General features: G+C 40.2%; 1 protein-coding gene across 9 annotated transcripts in view; it reads right to left on the reverse strand.

Annotated features, from left to right (window-relative positions):
- TBL1X (transducin beta like 1 X-linked) overlaps positions 1-16,364 on the reverse strand; it is a 184,909-nt gene that overhangs the window by 11,889 nt on the left and 156,656 nt on the right. For all 9 annotated transcript variants that reach the window (XM_044432497.1, XM_044432469.1, XM_044432459.1 and 6 more), the window contains 4 exons: positions 15,453-15,598; positions 9,517-9,778; positions 6,721-6,853; positions 5,602-5,743 (listed from right to left, as the gene is read on the reverse strand). In XM_044432497.1, the coding sequence (XP_044288432.1) occupies positions 5,602-5,743; positions 6,721-6,853; positions 9,517-9,778; positions 15,453-15,598 (683 nt within the window). The remainder of the gene's footprint in view (positions 1-5,601; positions 5,744-6,720; positions 6,854-9,516; positions 9,779-15,452; positions 15,599-16,364) is intronic.

Raw genomic sequence — 16,364 nt, forward strand, 5'->3', positions numbered from 1 at the left:
CATTACTAGGTTTTGCCCAAAATTAAAGGTTGACATTCTTGCCACCTAGATGGAAACAGAACTTTAGAAACATGATTGTATTGTCAGAACAATTTAACCAAAGGAAGGAAACTGAGACATAGTTATCTTATTTTTAATTTGTCTAAAAGCCACCCATTAGCATGAGGTCTTTAGGAGGTGTTTTAGTAGCGTCTTCTCTCAAAACATTCAGCCAACAAATTTATATTCTGACCATTTTTTGTTCCTAATAAAAACTTCATCCATTAGAACAGGGCAAGAGAGAGACTATTATTCATTGAGAAATTTTAGTGTGTTTATTGATATGGAAGTTCCAATTCATTTTGATCATTACATCCATTACATCCTTTAAATTACTTCTTCCTTTCAGTACCAATTAAAAGATTCCTTTCATATAAAATGAATCATAGAAACTTCAAGGCTTTCCAGAGTATTCAGTGCTTTAGCTGCTATGACCTAATACTTTTCAACCTGCCAAGCTTTTTTTTTTCTTTTAGATAGTACCAATCTTAAAGTAAGGACAAGGGATAACATAATTAGGAATGGATGAGAAATTCCTTCACCGTTTTAGGCCTAATTCATATTTTCTGAATTTAAATATGAACAGAAATGCAGTTTACCATTAAAATCCATAAACAAACAGAAGTCAAATGCATAGATTCAAAAATGCACACAAAATTAGAAAATTGCTTGGGAAAATGTCTGAAAAAACCATGCAAATAAATGTGTACATTTAAAAGATGCATACAAAAATGTCTATGAAATATGTACACATTTTCACTTGTACAAAAAAGTATAAGGAGTTGAATTAGGATGCAATGAATTTAGCACTTAAAAATGAAAATTTGTTTGACCCATGCCTACTGGCAGTTGCTTAACTAAGACCCCTAAGCAGAACTGAAAAGAGGCATGGAACAAATGGAAGTATTAGATTCTTTTTAGCTGAAACTAGCAGAGACAAAACCCAGCTTAAGTTCTGAAATGAACTAATTCACACATATTCACATTTCATCACTTGATGGCTGACAGTCACATGTATGAACCATCTTCACTGAATGGTGCTCTAAATGAAGTTACATGTAATGCAACCTTCACCTGCAGCAAACACCCTCAGTTCTTTTAATGTTTCCTCACATGACTTATTTTCTATGTCCCTGACCATCTCATTTGATGTTTCTCCATTCATTCCAAATGGTACATCTCCTTCTTAAACTGCAGTACCCAGGACTGGACATGGGTGGCACAAGGATGTTTCACAAACATTGAATACAATGATTAGATTGTTCCTTCCTTTGTTCATCGACTGCAGTGATGGAGAACCTCTTGTCCTAGCAACCTAGACAACCACACCCCCTATATCTGGCCCCACCCCCTTTCCTTACTCATCAATCTGAGCAATTTCCCCCCCTCAAAAGTTTGTAATTCCTCTCCTACAGTTTAGTTGTTTGCCTTAAAAGCTTTGAGAAAAAATATGTCCTGCCCCTTTTGCTTTCACCATCTCAACACACCACTGGAATGCAGTCCCTTAGATCCTCTCTGAAAATGAATTGGTCTTCTGGCTGAAAGAGGTTGCCCATGCTGAAAATAATGTGTCATGCATTTAAACCACTGATCAGGGTTTACTTTAACCACTTATACTGATACAGGTTTAAATTCCTATTTAGCCAGCTAAATTACCAGGTAACCAGACCAGTCACTTATCTCTCAGTTTAACCTATTGCACAGTTTAAACTACTGCCTACTCTCTAATGTGTAATTATGAGCATGTAACAAAAGAAGTTTGTATTGCATCATATATAAGAGCGTGAGCCAGAAGACTCTTGTTTTATCTCAAAGCTCAGCCAGGGAGCAGCCAGGTTTCACATGGCTTTGAATATTACTGAAAACAACAACAAAGCCCTGATGCAGGACTGAATCATACTTCTGGCAGAACACGCAGAGGAGAAAATATCCTCAGAACAACTGGAATTTGTGTAGCTTACTACAGGGCAGATTAATGCATTCTCCCTTCCAAAATTGTTCTGTATGTTCACAAAGCAAAACTATAGATAATGGAGGGACCTGCTGATTAAAGCTTCTTGCAACATTCACAGTACAGGTGTTGGGTGTGTTCCTTTTGAATATCCATCCATGATTAGGCCAATCAGGGTTTGCTACAAGACATTCAAAACTGGGCACTTGGGCTTAATCCCAGTTAACCTGACTTCTAATTGTTGGTTATCTGAGGGTTATTGAACCCATGATTACCATATAGTGCCTGGATTCGAATGTCACAAAACTACACCCTTTCAATCTGATTGGTAGATGAATATTAAAGCTGGCACAGAAAATGGTGTGATTTAATTAACCCATGATGATATGAACCAGGTCAGCAGCTGCTGAGTAGGCCATCATATCCTAGCTTAACCATCATCTGTAAAATAGGGATAATAATATTGTTCTACTTAACAGGGTTGTTGTGAAAGAGTATAGGTGAAGAACTTTCCCTTTTGGAAAAACACAATGCATATATGAACATTATGCATTGTTACTGGCCCCAGAATCTAATTGTTTAAAATCCTTATGATGGCCTAAATCGAATGCATAGCTAGTGGGAGAAACTGATGTGCCACCAGTTGCAGTAGCTCTAAAGGCCTATACTGTATGCATAAAATCTGCATAAATGGAAATTGGCTGTACTTCAGAATTTAGTGTCTACTAGCACAACATTATTTATGCCAGAGGAATTACACTGTTGCAAACAGCTCTATGTCAGGATGAGAACATCAGCAAGGAACAGCAATTGCTTTTGGACAATGATGGGGGCTGCTACATAGACTGATGCCCTAATGTTTTTAATGATGTATCTCATTTTCCAGTCTTTTTGTTTGCATATGTGTCATTCACACTTTTGTGCCTTCTCCCAGAGCTGTGAAATCAGAATCAGAAAATAGCCTTGTCTGCCACAGCCCCTGGGAGTTTTAGACTTTACTTAGAGGAAATGGGGGAGGGACCCTTCCATGGTAGAGAAGGGGACAGCAAATGTGTGGCTACCTACACATTTAACTGTGTAGGTTAACTGTGGACATACACCACAGTTAACAACAGGATACAAGCTTTTTTCTCACTACCTTGGGAAGATGTGTGTGTGCGCGCGCATGGGGGGGTGGCGGGGGGGTGAAATTCATTGCAGACGAAAGTAAAAGTGCATTGTATGAATAAATTTGTTAGGCCTTAGGTTCAAGGGTATAAACCATTCATTAGCAAGGGATAAGATAGTATATTTGAATTATATAGGGAAAGCTCTGAAAAGGGTAAAGGTTGATAGTAAAATCTCATTGAATGGGAAAATTTGCTGGCACAAAACAAACAAACCTCAGAAATCAAACAAACTAAAATCAAAACAAAAACACTCAGGCATTTTGATAATATAGCTTTTGTTCTAATATAAACTCAATGATCTGGGTTTTGATTCCCCACTCTAGAAGAAATGATCCTACTTTCTCTGGGCATGTTCTTTCAATGAAAGACATCACTTACACAGCTAAGCTGACAATCCTCTGCTGCTCATTTTGAAGAAAGTTTTGTTGAACTCTGCTGTACTTATTTCTAAATTATTACTGCCCTGAGGCATTGTGAAGGGTGGGATATAAAAGCTTTAATTATATAAAGGTACACACGATAGGGCTTTAAAGGTGATAAAACAGGTACACCGGAAGTTGCCGTTAAAGCCCTAAATGGTTTTGACCAGTACCTTCTCCCATATATTACCCTTCAATAGCCAAGATAATTTTGAGGTTCTCCTTTGGGTACCACCAGTGACAGTGGCTATCAGGAAAAGAGAATATACTGTAGCATTGTTTTATCTTTGAAATATCTTCGCAAGTGCAACTGCTGATTTGTTCCTTTCCAGAAGCAATCATTTTAGCTAGTTTTCAGCTGGCCAACACTAGTTCCCCTTTCTGCCAGTAGGCACTCTTGTGACAGCATTGGAAATTCCCCATGGTATCTACTGGATGCATCATGTGACCTTGGTGTGTGATTGAATGTATGTTGTTGCAAAGGAATATTCATGGCAGTGGCATGCTGGGTCTGATCACGTTTGATGCAGCTTCCACTGGATTTTAATTATATCCTATTTTCTGCAGATTGTTGTTATTATTCTATTTCATCACATTTGTAGCCCACCTTTTTCCTCTTGTGAGGAACCCAAGGCAACTTACATTAGCTCCACTTTATCCTCATAACAACAACACTGTGAGGTAGGTTGGGCTGAGAGTCTGTGACTGGCCCAAAGTCACCCAGTTGGCTCCATGGCTGAGCGGGGACTAGAACCCAGATCCTCTGAGTCCCAGTCCCATGCTCTTAACCACTACACCACACTTGTTACCTGGAGCAAGACTGCAGGATAGGACTTCTTGCCCATTTTTTTTTTTAAATATTCTATACTGAATCTTGGAATTTTTGTAGATCACAAGCTGAGTAGGCGTTAACAATGTGATGCGGCTAAGAAAACACCAAATCCTACTTTGGACTACATTAACAGATGTATAGTTTTCAAATCACATGAGGCAGTAGTTCGCCTCCAATAATTAAGCCTCATCTTGGGTATTGTGTCCAGGTGTGGTCACTGCACTTGAAGAAGGATATCAGCAAGCTGGTGGGGAATGACAAGGATTATCAAGAGTCTTAAACTAAGTCCTGTGAGGAGAAATAGAAAGAATTTGACATGTTTAGCCTGAAGAAGAGGAGATGGAGGGGAGCTATGAGAGCACTTTGTAAATAGGTAAAAGCTATCACACAGAGGATGGCCAGGATCTCTTCTCAATCGTGCCAGAATATGGGATGTGTAATAGTAGGCTCGAGTTACAGGAAGCCAGATTCCAGCTGGATATCAGGAGTTATACTGATATGATAGGGGGATATCATTGCTATACTGATCTAACATCCTGACTGTTAGATCAGTATAGCAATGGAACCAATTACCAAGAGAGGTTGCTGGCTCTCCCACATTGGGCGCACCCAAGAGGTAGTTGGACAGCCATCTGTCAGGGATCCCTCAGGGATCCCTTCCAACTCCATTCATCTATGTTTGCATGATCAATTCTTACACTGATATAGCCCCCTTTCCTCCCAAAAGCCCAAGGCAGCAGCAACATAAGATGTCCCTTCTCCTCCTCATTTGACAGTCATGACAAGCCCTGTGAGGTAGGAAAGGCTTAGTGGCTAGCCCAAAGTCACTCGAGTAAGCTTCATGGCCAACTGGGAACTAGCATGTGAGTATCACCAGTGCCAGTCGAACACATGAACTTCTGTGTCACACCACAGCAGTTTTCAAGATTCCTTCCTCACATTTACATTCTTCTGTACAAAGGAATGGCCACTACATAGAATTGCATAGAGAAGTACTTTGCCCTGAAACCGAGCAAAATGGATCAACCTGCGTGCATGTGCCTATGCACCCCATAGATTTTTGTCATATATAAGCCACCCATTCATCACAGTTTGCCTAGAATAAAACAACAACAGGTTCAAGCAGAAGTATGAAAGCTATGCTGCCCTATATTTCAAATACAACTTAAGAAGTTTTATCAGTCAACTTACATTCCAGTCCAATGATGTTACATCCTTATTGCTAGGAACATCGTGCCCTCCTTCTCTTATACAGTGCCTTAAAACTAGTTGAGTGGAACTACCATTACTATTTTCGTTAAGATTCCATATTCGGGCAGTAGAATCACCAGATCTAGCAAGAGCAAATAAATACGTATTCAGAAAGTGTTTTAAAAAAGCAGCATAACACTAGCCTGATTTTTAAAAAAGGGATCTGCAACAACAGCAGAAACAACTTATAATCTACTGCAACAACATAAGCAGACTTTGAAACTATAAAGCTATTACATACGCCCCAGACACTAATTAACATGTTAAAAACATGCATAAAGAAAAATGACGGCAGCAATTATATTCAGAAGCAGAGCAGAACCGAGCTAGTCACTGCTCCAGGCAGCAATCTAATGAGGGTTATCCATGCAGGCAGAGGTTAATTTTATAGGGTGCTAAATTGCTTTATGGACAAGAGAGGGACAATTCCCCTGTGTTAGAGCACATTCGAGCACAAGGTTCCAATAAACAGTGTGAGGAGTGCTCAGGAGATCCAGATTAGAGATGTTTCAGATCAGTATTCAGTAGTGATATAGGACAGAAACCTGAACACAGTGAAAACTATTAGTTATGGATCTTAGTCAGGGTTCAAGATGGATGATTGGCATTAAAATAAACTGTACTCTGTAATGACCCATGTAAGGAAAGAGACAAGGGCCATGACCCTGTTGATACTCTTAGACTTCTTAGTGGCTTTCAGTGCTATTGCTTTCTTTCTGGGGAGGTTTCAGGTTCTGATCCACTTCCAAGCCCAATTCAAGGTGCTTGTTCTAGCCTATAAAGCCCTGACTGCAGTAGTAAACAGAGTGCCTCTTCCAACTGCAATATACCCCGACATTACACTTAGCATCTGAGGCCTTCCTTCAAATGGTACCTCCAAATAAGCTCAGTGGGTGGCAACAATGAAGAGGACCTTCTCAGTGGCGGCTGCCCAGTTGTAGAACAAACTAACCACTGAGGTTTTCCTGGTACCAACTCTGTTTTACCATCTACTCTCCTTTCTGTACCAGGGCACTGTTGGATGGTAGAGAAATAAACAAATAAACAAAATGAAATTACCCTGAAGCTAGCAGATCACTGACAGGATTCCAGGCACAGATGAACACCTCAGATTCGTGGCCCCGAAGGACTGTTGCTTTATTAGGAGGAATTTCAACATCTCCATCAATTTCCATTGGCTTTGAATGATTATCTGCAGGACATACAAACATTTTAGGTACATCATCATCATTACCATCATCATCATCACTGAAACAGCCCCCCCACAAGGTTTGTTAGCTATCTCTTTCAGATTTTTTTAAAAAAGCTACACCACACTGCTTCTTATTCAGCAGTGATTTTGACCAGTTCATATTTTAAAACATTAACCCATTTAATTTGGATAAAATCCAGTGCATTTATGATAGCTCCGTAGATACAGATTTTTCTTCCCAAGGTTAGGGAAAATGTAACACTAAATTGAAGAACAAGTTTTGAACAGGTTATATTTCATGCTGTGATATGAATATAAGTGCTGATAGGATGGGATTAATTAACATTTTTTAAACAGACACACAAAGGCACACACAGAGTGATTAAGTTCTGTTCCCATTTGTGCATTCCAAACTGTGCAATTAATGGCAAAGAATTCCATGGGGGAATGTAGGTTGCCAAATATTATTTATACATGGGTAATTCCCAGGCTAGTCAAGCATCTAAAGAAGCTTTAATTTTGAGAGACTGCCAAGTGGCATTTTGGAGGACAGCAGAGGGAGAGCTAGGGGGCAGGGAACAGTATGGGTGATTGAGAGTTGGGAGTAATTCGCAAAAATATATATTTTTTCCAAAGGGCTCAACGTGGCAATGTAGGAACACCAGAAACTGTGCTGCAGTGTGAGACCACTGGTCTACCTAGCCCTGTGTTATCGACCCAATAGACAGCAGGGTTTTCTACATCCAGGGATTTCTGCATGCAAGATGCTCTACCATGGAACTTCAGCACCTCCTTTTGTTCTTATATACACCCTGAGATGTGTCAGGCTGAGAGAATGACTGGCCCAAGAAGACCTCGTCACTGGAATTTTAAGTCTGGCATATACACCTACATCCAAGTCTCTATCCACCATACTGCATGTCTGCCTATGTGAGGATTTTAACACATGCAAGCCTGTAACCTGCCTTATATTGCCTATTTGTGTGCTGACATACGTATTTTTGGTCAAATGATAAACAGCCCTATTCTCATCAGGTCAGATATACTGACCTAGCTTATTATGGCTTATTTATGCCATGATAAGCTGTGGCACTCATGGACTCCTGCTTCCATATTTGGGCCTTAGTCCCAGCTTATTCAGTTGTGTGAACCCAGACCCAGCAAGGCTGCACTGCTGGCATGATTAACAAACCACCCACAACCCTCAAACAGCCAATGGGTTCTGGAAGGGTCTTTATTATTAATTTTAATGTAAATTTACCAAAACAAAGAAAACCACAAGAAAGGGAAAAATAGTTTTCTTACAGTAATTTAACTGAATCACTACAGTAGATATATATAAAATATGTGTAGTACTACAGCTATCAATAGAAATGGTTATGCGTAAACTTCAGTAAAGGAGGACCAAGTATCTAATTATTTATCCACGTGCAGGTGATGCATAAATATCTCAAATACTGAACATGTCATAAATCCACTGTATTACAGGACATGGAAATTTCTTTTTCAAGAGTTTTTAATATAAGTCCTTTGGCTGTGAAAGGGGCATGGAAAATCCACTCATGCTGTCTTTGCGGAATGTTCCAAACAGTAGGAAGAATGTGGAATTTGGAAGAATGTGGAATTTGGAAGAATGTGTATGTAATTAAATCTTAAGGAGCACTGCATTACTAAGATTACTAATACTGTTATCTGCACTGTTCAACACCAACACAAGAGAGTGAAAAAAGTATTAGCACTATTAATATTATACTATTAAAAGGTAGCTTAGACAAAGTGGTATTAAAAATAAATTGGGGTGCCAATAAACACAAAAGGAAGTATTTCCTGAGTAAGACATTGGGTGCTTTGTTAATCATGCCAACAACCCAAAGTTTCTGCCTTTGCACAACACAAAAAGCCATGGCTGTAAGGTTGAATATTCAAAATGCCTGAGTACAAACACCATTAGGCTCCAGGGCTAATTAACCCATGGTGACTTAGCATGATGTGCAAACCAGCCAGTTATCTAAATGCAAGAACAGAGCTTTCCAAACAAAATTTTTAAAACTGCAGATGCTGTGGTTATGTCTATTTCATGGTTAGGAGCTATGTACCTCTGACAGACCTAGCCAGGCCGTTAGTGCTAGCAATGCATAACGACCATTGTCCCTAATCCCCTTTCCTAACACCTTTCAGTGTACGAGGGCCTTAAAATGTGTAAGAGAATGGCTATATAATAACTATGGTTTGTGCATTCACACAGTAATCATTTTCAAGGGTCATGAACTTAGATGGATTCTTCATATTTGGGCCATGCTTTTAAGTAGATCAAAATTCTGCCCCAAGCTAATCCAAATCCTTGTGTCATGACTCCTGCATCCTGAGCCAAGAACGTATTGATTTCGGCTTTCGCTGCAGAATGACTCAAATTAGATACAATTGGATATATTTGCACAATGTCTACTACTCTTACACCTAGAGAAAGGTGATAACATGTCTGTTCCATGACATCCTGTACAGCCTCTTTCCCTGGGCTTCAGAAATTCAAGAGATTTAATCCAGAGATGTTCAAGTCTCCCTAGATCCACAGAAACTGGAAGGCTTAAAAAAAGAATTTGTAGAAAACTTTGTACAAAACTTTGCCAGCCAGCACACTCACAGGAAATGTCACTTGGACTTACTTATTGCATGTGCCCCGTTCTCCTCTCCATTCACAGTGGCTTCTCCATTCTTTGGTGTATTCTGCTGTGGGACAGCGGTTGCCGTTGTCGTTGCTGTCGTGGCGGCTGTAGGGGCTGCCGTGGTGGCAGCAGCTGCTGCACTAGCTTGCTGTTGAGCTAATTTCTCCCTGAAGGCCTGCTGCCGGGTCTGTACTACGTCAGGCATGACTGCATCTATAAGCGATAGTGACTCTATAGGTCTGCCGTCAAATACTGTACCATCCTAGAGGTGTTTCGGGGTGGCAGCAGTGGAGGGGAGAAGAGTGAAAGACAGACAGTTAGAAGGCTGGGTCCTTTTGAGAGACCACACTACACACAAGTGAATGCAAAGCAGAATACAATTATGGAGCTGTATGCAATGGCATTCTATAGAGGAAGGCTCTTTTGAAGAATCTCTGGGCACAGGGACCAAAGGTCTTTGTAGGAAACATAAAAACAAAAAGAAAGATAATCCTATGGCTCCATACATCTAGACTCAGAAAACTTGGATGTTTGCTCCCAGATATATGCAACAACACAGTAGATCATGCATGTTCAAAGAGCATTGACAGTAGTCCGTGGCCCCCAAATCCTTGGCTCTGCTTTGATCAAACCTGATATTTTGGGACCTTTATCCAATCTGCTCCTGGATTTTATCTTCATTCCCGAGAAGATTAATAAGAATATAACCATGCACTTTTATCTAGCCTGACGCTCCCACTCTTCTACTCCATGAAAGATCCTGTGGTTTAGCATTGTGAAGTGGAGAGTAAATGAGGTTCAGGTGTGAATACAGGAAGAGAATAACAAGCAAACGATTCCCCCAGTGCTGCGAAGGTGATGGGCATGTGCAAATGCAACAAGGAGCAAGACAAAGCCTTCATTTTAAGGGGGATACATTTATGTATGTGTCAAAAGAGCAGGATGGCCGGGAAGCAAAGAAGGCCTTTTCATTGCATGGAGAAGTTGGGGTATGGAAAGTCAGAAAGGGATCATTTTAGAAAGATGGGCAGCTAAGCCAAGGGATACCCTGAACACAACTCCATCAATTCAAGAGACGCTCCAAGTGAAGTGTGAAATGGAATACAGTGGCTGGCCTCTTCTCCTTCCTGTACTGGTGCTATGGGGAAGCAAAAGTCTGCTTCATCTACAGCTAAAAATTGAGCTAGCGGCAGTTTTCTTCACATGTGGAAGCTGATGATGCAATAACTATCTGGGTCAGGCCAAGTAAAAATAACCAAGCATAAACAATTTTGCAGTTGCTAAATAAATGATCCATGGCATCACGTGTTTATGGTCTCCCACTGCTGGCAACAGCAGGCTGAGCAGAGTATTTTCACCCTGAAATAACTGATAGAAGAATAATATAACTACTCATCAAAGAATAATTTAGACAATTCCAAACATGCTTGTTTGGATGCAAGTTCCTTTAATTGCCAGATAAATTTACGTTTAATTCGAATATTGAAATAGTTTAGTTCTACAGAAGACAGAGAAGAAATTTCTCTGGAGGGGCAGCATCATTCTACATTGTTTATTGGCTACTGAGGTAATAAAAAGCAAGAGTTCTCACGGGTTTAAAGCCAGGACCATTCAAAATGCACTTGTGCTCGCTCGCTCTCGCTCTCGCTCTCGCTCTCTCTCGCTCTCTCTCGCTCTCTCTCGCTCTCTCTCTCTCTCTCTCTGTGTGTGTGTGTGTGTGTGTGTGTGAGAGAGAGAGAGAGAGAGAGAGAGAGAGAGAGAGAGAGAGAGAGAGAGAGAGAGAAGAGAGAAGAGAGAAGAGAGAAGAGAGAAGAGAGAAGAGAGAAGAGAGAAGAGAGAAGAGAGAAGAGAGAAGACAGAGACAGAGAAAAGAAAACCTGTAAGGATAAAGATCTACATTAAAGTGATCATTGTTTCTTCCTATCAGCAAATATACTGATGAATGGGTGCTTTTTGGAGCAGGGCTATAGTTCCTCAGGGAAACTTGAGATTATTCCTCTGAATTTTCAGATTTTCCCCCTCCCTCCCTCGCTCCCTTTCTTTTTACTTTCCTTCCATGGCTCTAGGTCTGTGTAGGTATGCTATCCAAACAGAATGCATCAGCATGCTGAGCCTCTCCCCAACAACTTTGCATTGGCCAGTCCAACCCTCCAAATCCCCAGCTTTTCCATACTGCTTACTACCACCTCCAGCAGAGAATAGCTTTCTACTTGTGTCAGCTTTACTTGGCACAATCAGGAGTCCTGATAAAACAGGATTGTGTGCTCCATTTCCAAATGTCTAATGGAGATATCTATGGAGATGTAAAACAATTCTACTGTATTCCACTTTCTTCATGGCTCAGAAAGATGTAAATCTATTGCTGCATTCTGGCCAGGCAAAGAATTGACAAGCTCTAGGCACATATTTCTAAACAGTTGAAAATTCTTTGTAATTTGATTCCTGTTTAATACAGTCATGTAACTTTAAACTTATTGGATCATCTATATTTAATTATTGACTGTTCTGTATCAGTTATCCCACAAAGGAGGAATGGTTCCCTCATCGGAATATTTCATCTTGCTTTTGATGTGAAGGAATTGTTCCTAGGAAAACCCACAAAGCAGCACCGTACAAAAAGGCATCTGGTTCAACAAATCTACAGTATCTGTATTTTGCCAGGAAGGCAGTATCAGAGCCAAAAAAAGGAACATTCAGATTCGGCCAACTAAGATCCTTTGGTTCTAGCCCCATCCTCAGCTTGCCATTTTCACTGGCTTAGACCCCGATGTGCCCTGGCATCATCATCATCCCACTACCACAATTTCTTTCTGATTATGAAAATGAACAGTCTGTGCAATATTTTTATACACAAAACTCTGAGGCATTTTAATATGTACTTAACCATCTCTCAAAAGCTCCACCTGTAGTTGGAAAGCTTCCAATGTCATCTAAATTATATATTCTATTTATCACCCATTCATTGGTTTACCTGTCTTATGTGCTTACATGAAAAATACAATCCATTTGAAAAACAAGTAGGTGGCATTGAGAAATTGAATTCTGTTGAAAGATGTACAGATTGAAAGTGACATTTTCAAATACAGAAAACATCACCACCAGATAGGGAATAACCCTCATGAAGGAGAGGGCTTAGAAGAGAGTCAGTTTGCCCAATGTACCTGTAATATATACAGGGTTGAACTAAAACAGCTCCCACTCTTTCACTCATACAATATAGCTTAAGGCAGGGAGAACCTCAAACCATCTGGATCCCCATGTGGATCAGGAATATGGGTGCAACTCTAATCTAGCACCAGAACAAGACATTGTCCTGGTGACAGCAGAAGCTGGAGTTTCAAAGTCCACACTAAACACAGATTGTACTTGCTCTACAGAAGCTCTATTTAGGGCAGAGAAAGGTACACTGCTGCGGGCCTTCCACAGAGAGTAACCACACTCTTGGGACTATTGTCTTCTTATAAAACAAACTACACGGGATGTTACAATCAGAAAGTCTCAAACCAGTACCCCTCTCAACAGAATGTGTATGTGACTCCCCCACTTAGAAAGAATGGGTGCCTTCGGTTCTTATTCTGTTATGCCTCCAGACTAGAACCCAGAAGGCTTTACCCACAATACTAAATTAGGTAGCTTAGCCAATCAGCCTAAAGTAACTTGAGTTTAGCACTGAGAGAAGCCATAGAATTCTAAGCACGCAATTTTGGGATGAAAGGCAAGGTTTATTAAAAGGATTAAAAACAGGGAAAGGGAAAAAAGGCAAAGTCAAATACAGAATAGCTTACTTAAGATTACCTTGGTACAGAATTTTAAAGCAAAACTCTTAAGTAAAATGCTAAACTATCCACCTACTTACATCACCTAAGCAATGGGTCCGCACAGTAAGGCAGAAATCCAATTCAATCTTAGTCAGTTGAGGAAGGAAAGGATACAAAGACTTCAGATAGAAGGGGAATCTTTCTCCCTTTCTCCCAGTGGGGGAACCGTCATCCCACCAATCACCTCCTGACTTGTCAGCTATCAGTTCTTTTCAGCTGGGCAGATTTCCTTTGATCAGTCACTCTCCAATCCCTTGACTATCTAGCCATCTCAAGAAGGCAGGTACCATCCCTCCAGCAAGAAATAATTAGGGTCAACTGAACTCCAGTCATTTGGCCTTCAGGGTACGACAACCCAACCCAGACTGATAAGCAAGCCTTCACCAACCCTCCTCCCTAGAGCAGAGCCTCAGAGAGGACAAACAATGTCTTGGTCAGCTTTTTTCCATGCTCTGAGACTGGATTTTTTCATAGTTCCTGATAGTGATTTCAGTTTCTTTTTCCTACCTTATTGTCACTTATAGTCTCATGTTCTTTCCCAGCTTATCAGCTATCTAGTTAACTGAGAACACTTCTGGAATATTTCTTTGAAGTATGTGTTATTTATTTAATGTTAATTAACTATATTTATATAATTACGCTGACAACTTTTCACATAATATGAGAAACTATAATTTGCAGCATAATAAATTTCACCAACATAGGAAAAGATAAATATATCTGAATAAGTACCTTTTCCCATTCATCTAAGATCATCTTTAGATGCTCTTTCCTAGCTGCTCCCACACATAATGGTATGATGGGTCATTCCAGGAAAAGACCTTGTTCTGTTGTGTTGCTTTCCACCCCCAGAAAGATCTACCTGATATCTTCACAGAATACATTTAAATGGCATGTTTAAATCTTCCCCTTTCAATGGTCATTTAATCTTTAATACTCTGCTTTGGTTATTAATTTTACTGATGACATTTTCAAATTTCAATGTTGCACTATTTTAATATGATGGCATTTGTAGTGTTGCATTAATCTATTAGCTGTTGTGGTATTTTTGGGGTTTGGGTCTTTATATGACTGTAAATGGCCTTGGGTTCATCTGTCTATGGGATGGGATATCAGTTTGATAAATAACTAAACTAGATGCAGAAATGGACTGAGAGGTAGGGTAAGAGACAAAGCACTAGTGTAATGTGATTGTAACAGATGAACACTATTTTCTGGACCATTTTTCAAAGGCAGCCCTGCACATAATGCAAAACAAGGAGCTTAAAGGAGAAGTTATTAAAAAATGGGCAATGGTATGGTATGGAATGGTCCAGGTACAGTCACAGCTGGCATATGAGACAAAGCTGCCTGAGACTCTAGGGATAATGCCCGATCAATTACTACCCCTTGCATGGCCAATCTGTTAGGGGTAGGACAAGCTTTTCCAGAATGGGCTGAACATCATTCACTTAACTTTCTTCTGAGTCAGCCCTGTGCCACTGTCTAAAATCAGCTATCCGGTATCTGAAGACTCCCAGATCACCACTGCACTAATTAACCACTATTGCTTTCTCAGTCACCAACAAGAGTAGCAGAAGTCAACCCCAAATCAACTGAAATTAAATGCCCTTGATGCCAGATTCACCACTGCGACCCAGGCTATTCACCAGGTCATTCCTGTACCAACTATATACAATACTTAAGTAATATAATGCTTCTTAACCTTTTCCTTCAAGTGCTACCCAGAATCCAACTGCCTTGGGTAAGCCAAATGCTTTCATCTACTTATAGTCACAATGGAACGGAAGGAGTAGGTGAAGTCAGCTGAGCTATTTCTGCTGAGAAGACAAGTTCAGCACTCCCACTTCCATTTGTTTATCTTGGTTCTGCACTTCTTCTGGCATGTTCATGATGTCTAGATTAGCAACAGCAGCAGCTCTCTCCTTTTACTTAGACCATGGTTTCTAACTAATTGCCTCCTGCCACCAACAAAATGGCTTCTATTAGGGAGAAGTGATTTTGGGTTTTCCTGACCTGAAAGGTTCGAGTTAATTCAAACAGACACAGTTACACCGTTCATCATCTATTATCTGCAGCCAAGTAATGCATTTTCCACAGAGTAGCAATGACACTTACCTCATTGATGCTTATCTCTGCTTCCACATACTGCAAACCTTTCTGAAGTATGGAAATGAGGGCAGCAGGTGGCACTAGTGTTCCATTGATGTTGGATTGGCTAATATGACTCTCTATTCCAAATGTAAAGGCTGAATGGGAGAAACCTGAAAGCAACAAGGGAAGCCATGATATGAAATCCAAACATTCCACATTATGACACCTACCCTAAATACAACACAGGTTAAGCCTGCACCAAGTCAACCAAAGTGTGATTTGCCAGATTAGTTCAGCTCTCTACACAGAATTACAGTGGGTTTCCTCCTAATGTTTCATTTTCAAACATAATTTACAGAGCAAGTGTACCAGGAAAAAAAATCTTTAGTGCTCGAGGTGGAGGGTGGGGAAGTATTTTTAAACTATTTTGTATGCTTGAATTCTTTTTCATATGTAGTTTGTAGTTATCAGGAAAGATGAGACAGACATGAACAGTGTTCACAAAGGGTGATTATGTCATGTAGGAAAAAAAGCATATTTTCTCTCTTCTGCACTCACAGTTCTCAGGCAAGTATAATTGTTCTAAGAGGAAGTGAGAACCAAACTACTCCAAAAGAAGTCAAGTTTACCTACTTGCATCTTTTGTTTGAGGGCAACCACAAACTGAACTGTGGGCAGGGCAGCTACAATGTGGCCAATGCTATTAAACATGACAGAAACAGATGGAGTGAGCATCAGATTCAGACTCCTCTTTCCATGTCTGCATTAATGATAGTTCCCAATAATTGTAGAAATAACCAGTCACATGGACATAGGTAAATGGGAAATGGCATGTGTGTCTCTGATGTGTGGAGGTACATAGCTGGTCAGGAATCAAGCATCACACAATGGACAGCTGCTCCTGCAGTTGGAGCTTCCTTTCTTTCCTCCCCTGTA

This window comes from Varanus komodoensis, unplaced genomic scaffold (genome assembly GCF_004798865.1).
Source record: "Varanus komodoensis strain SLA01 unplaced genomic scaffold, ASM479886v1 scaffold1, whole genome shotgun sequence".
In the NCBI taxonomy this organism is placed as follows: domain Eukaryota; kingdom Metazoa; phylum Chordata; class Lepidosauria; order Squamata; family Varanidae; genus Varanus; species Varanus komodoensis.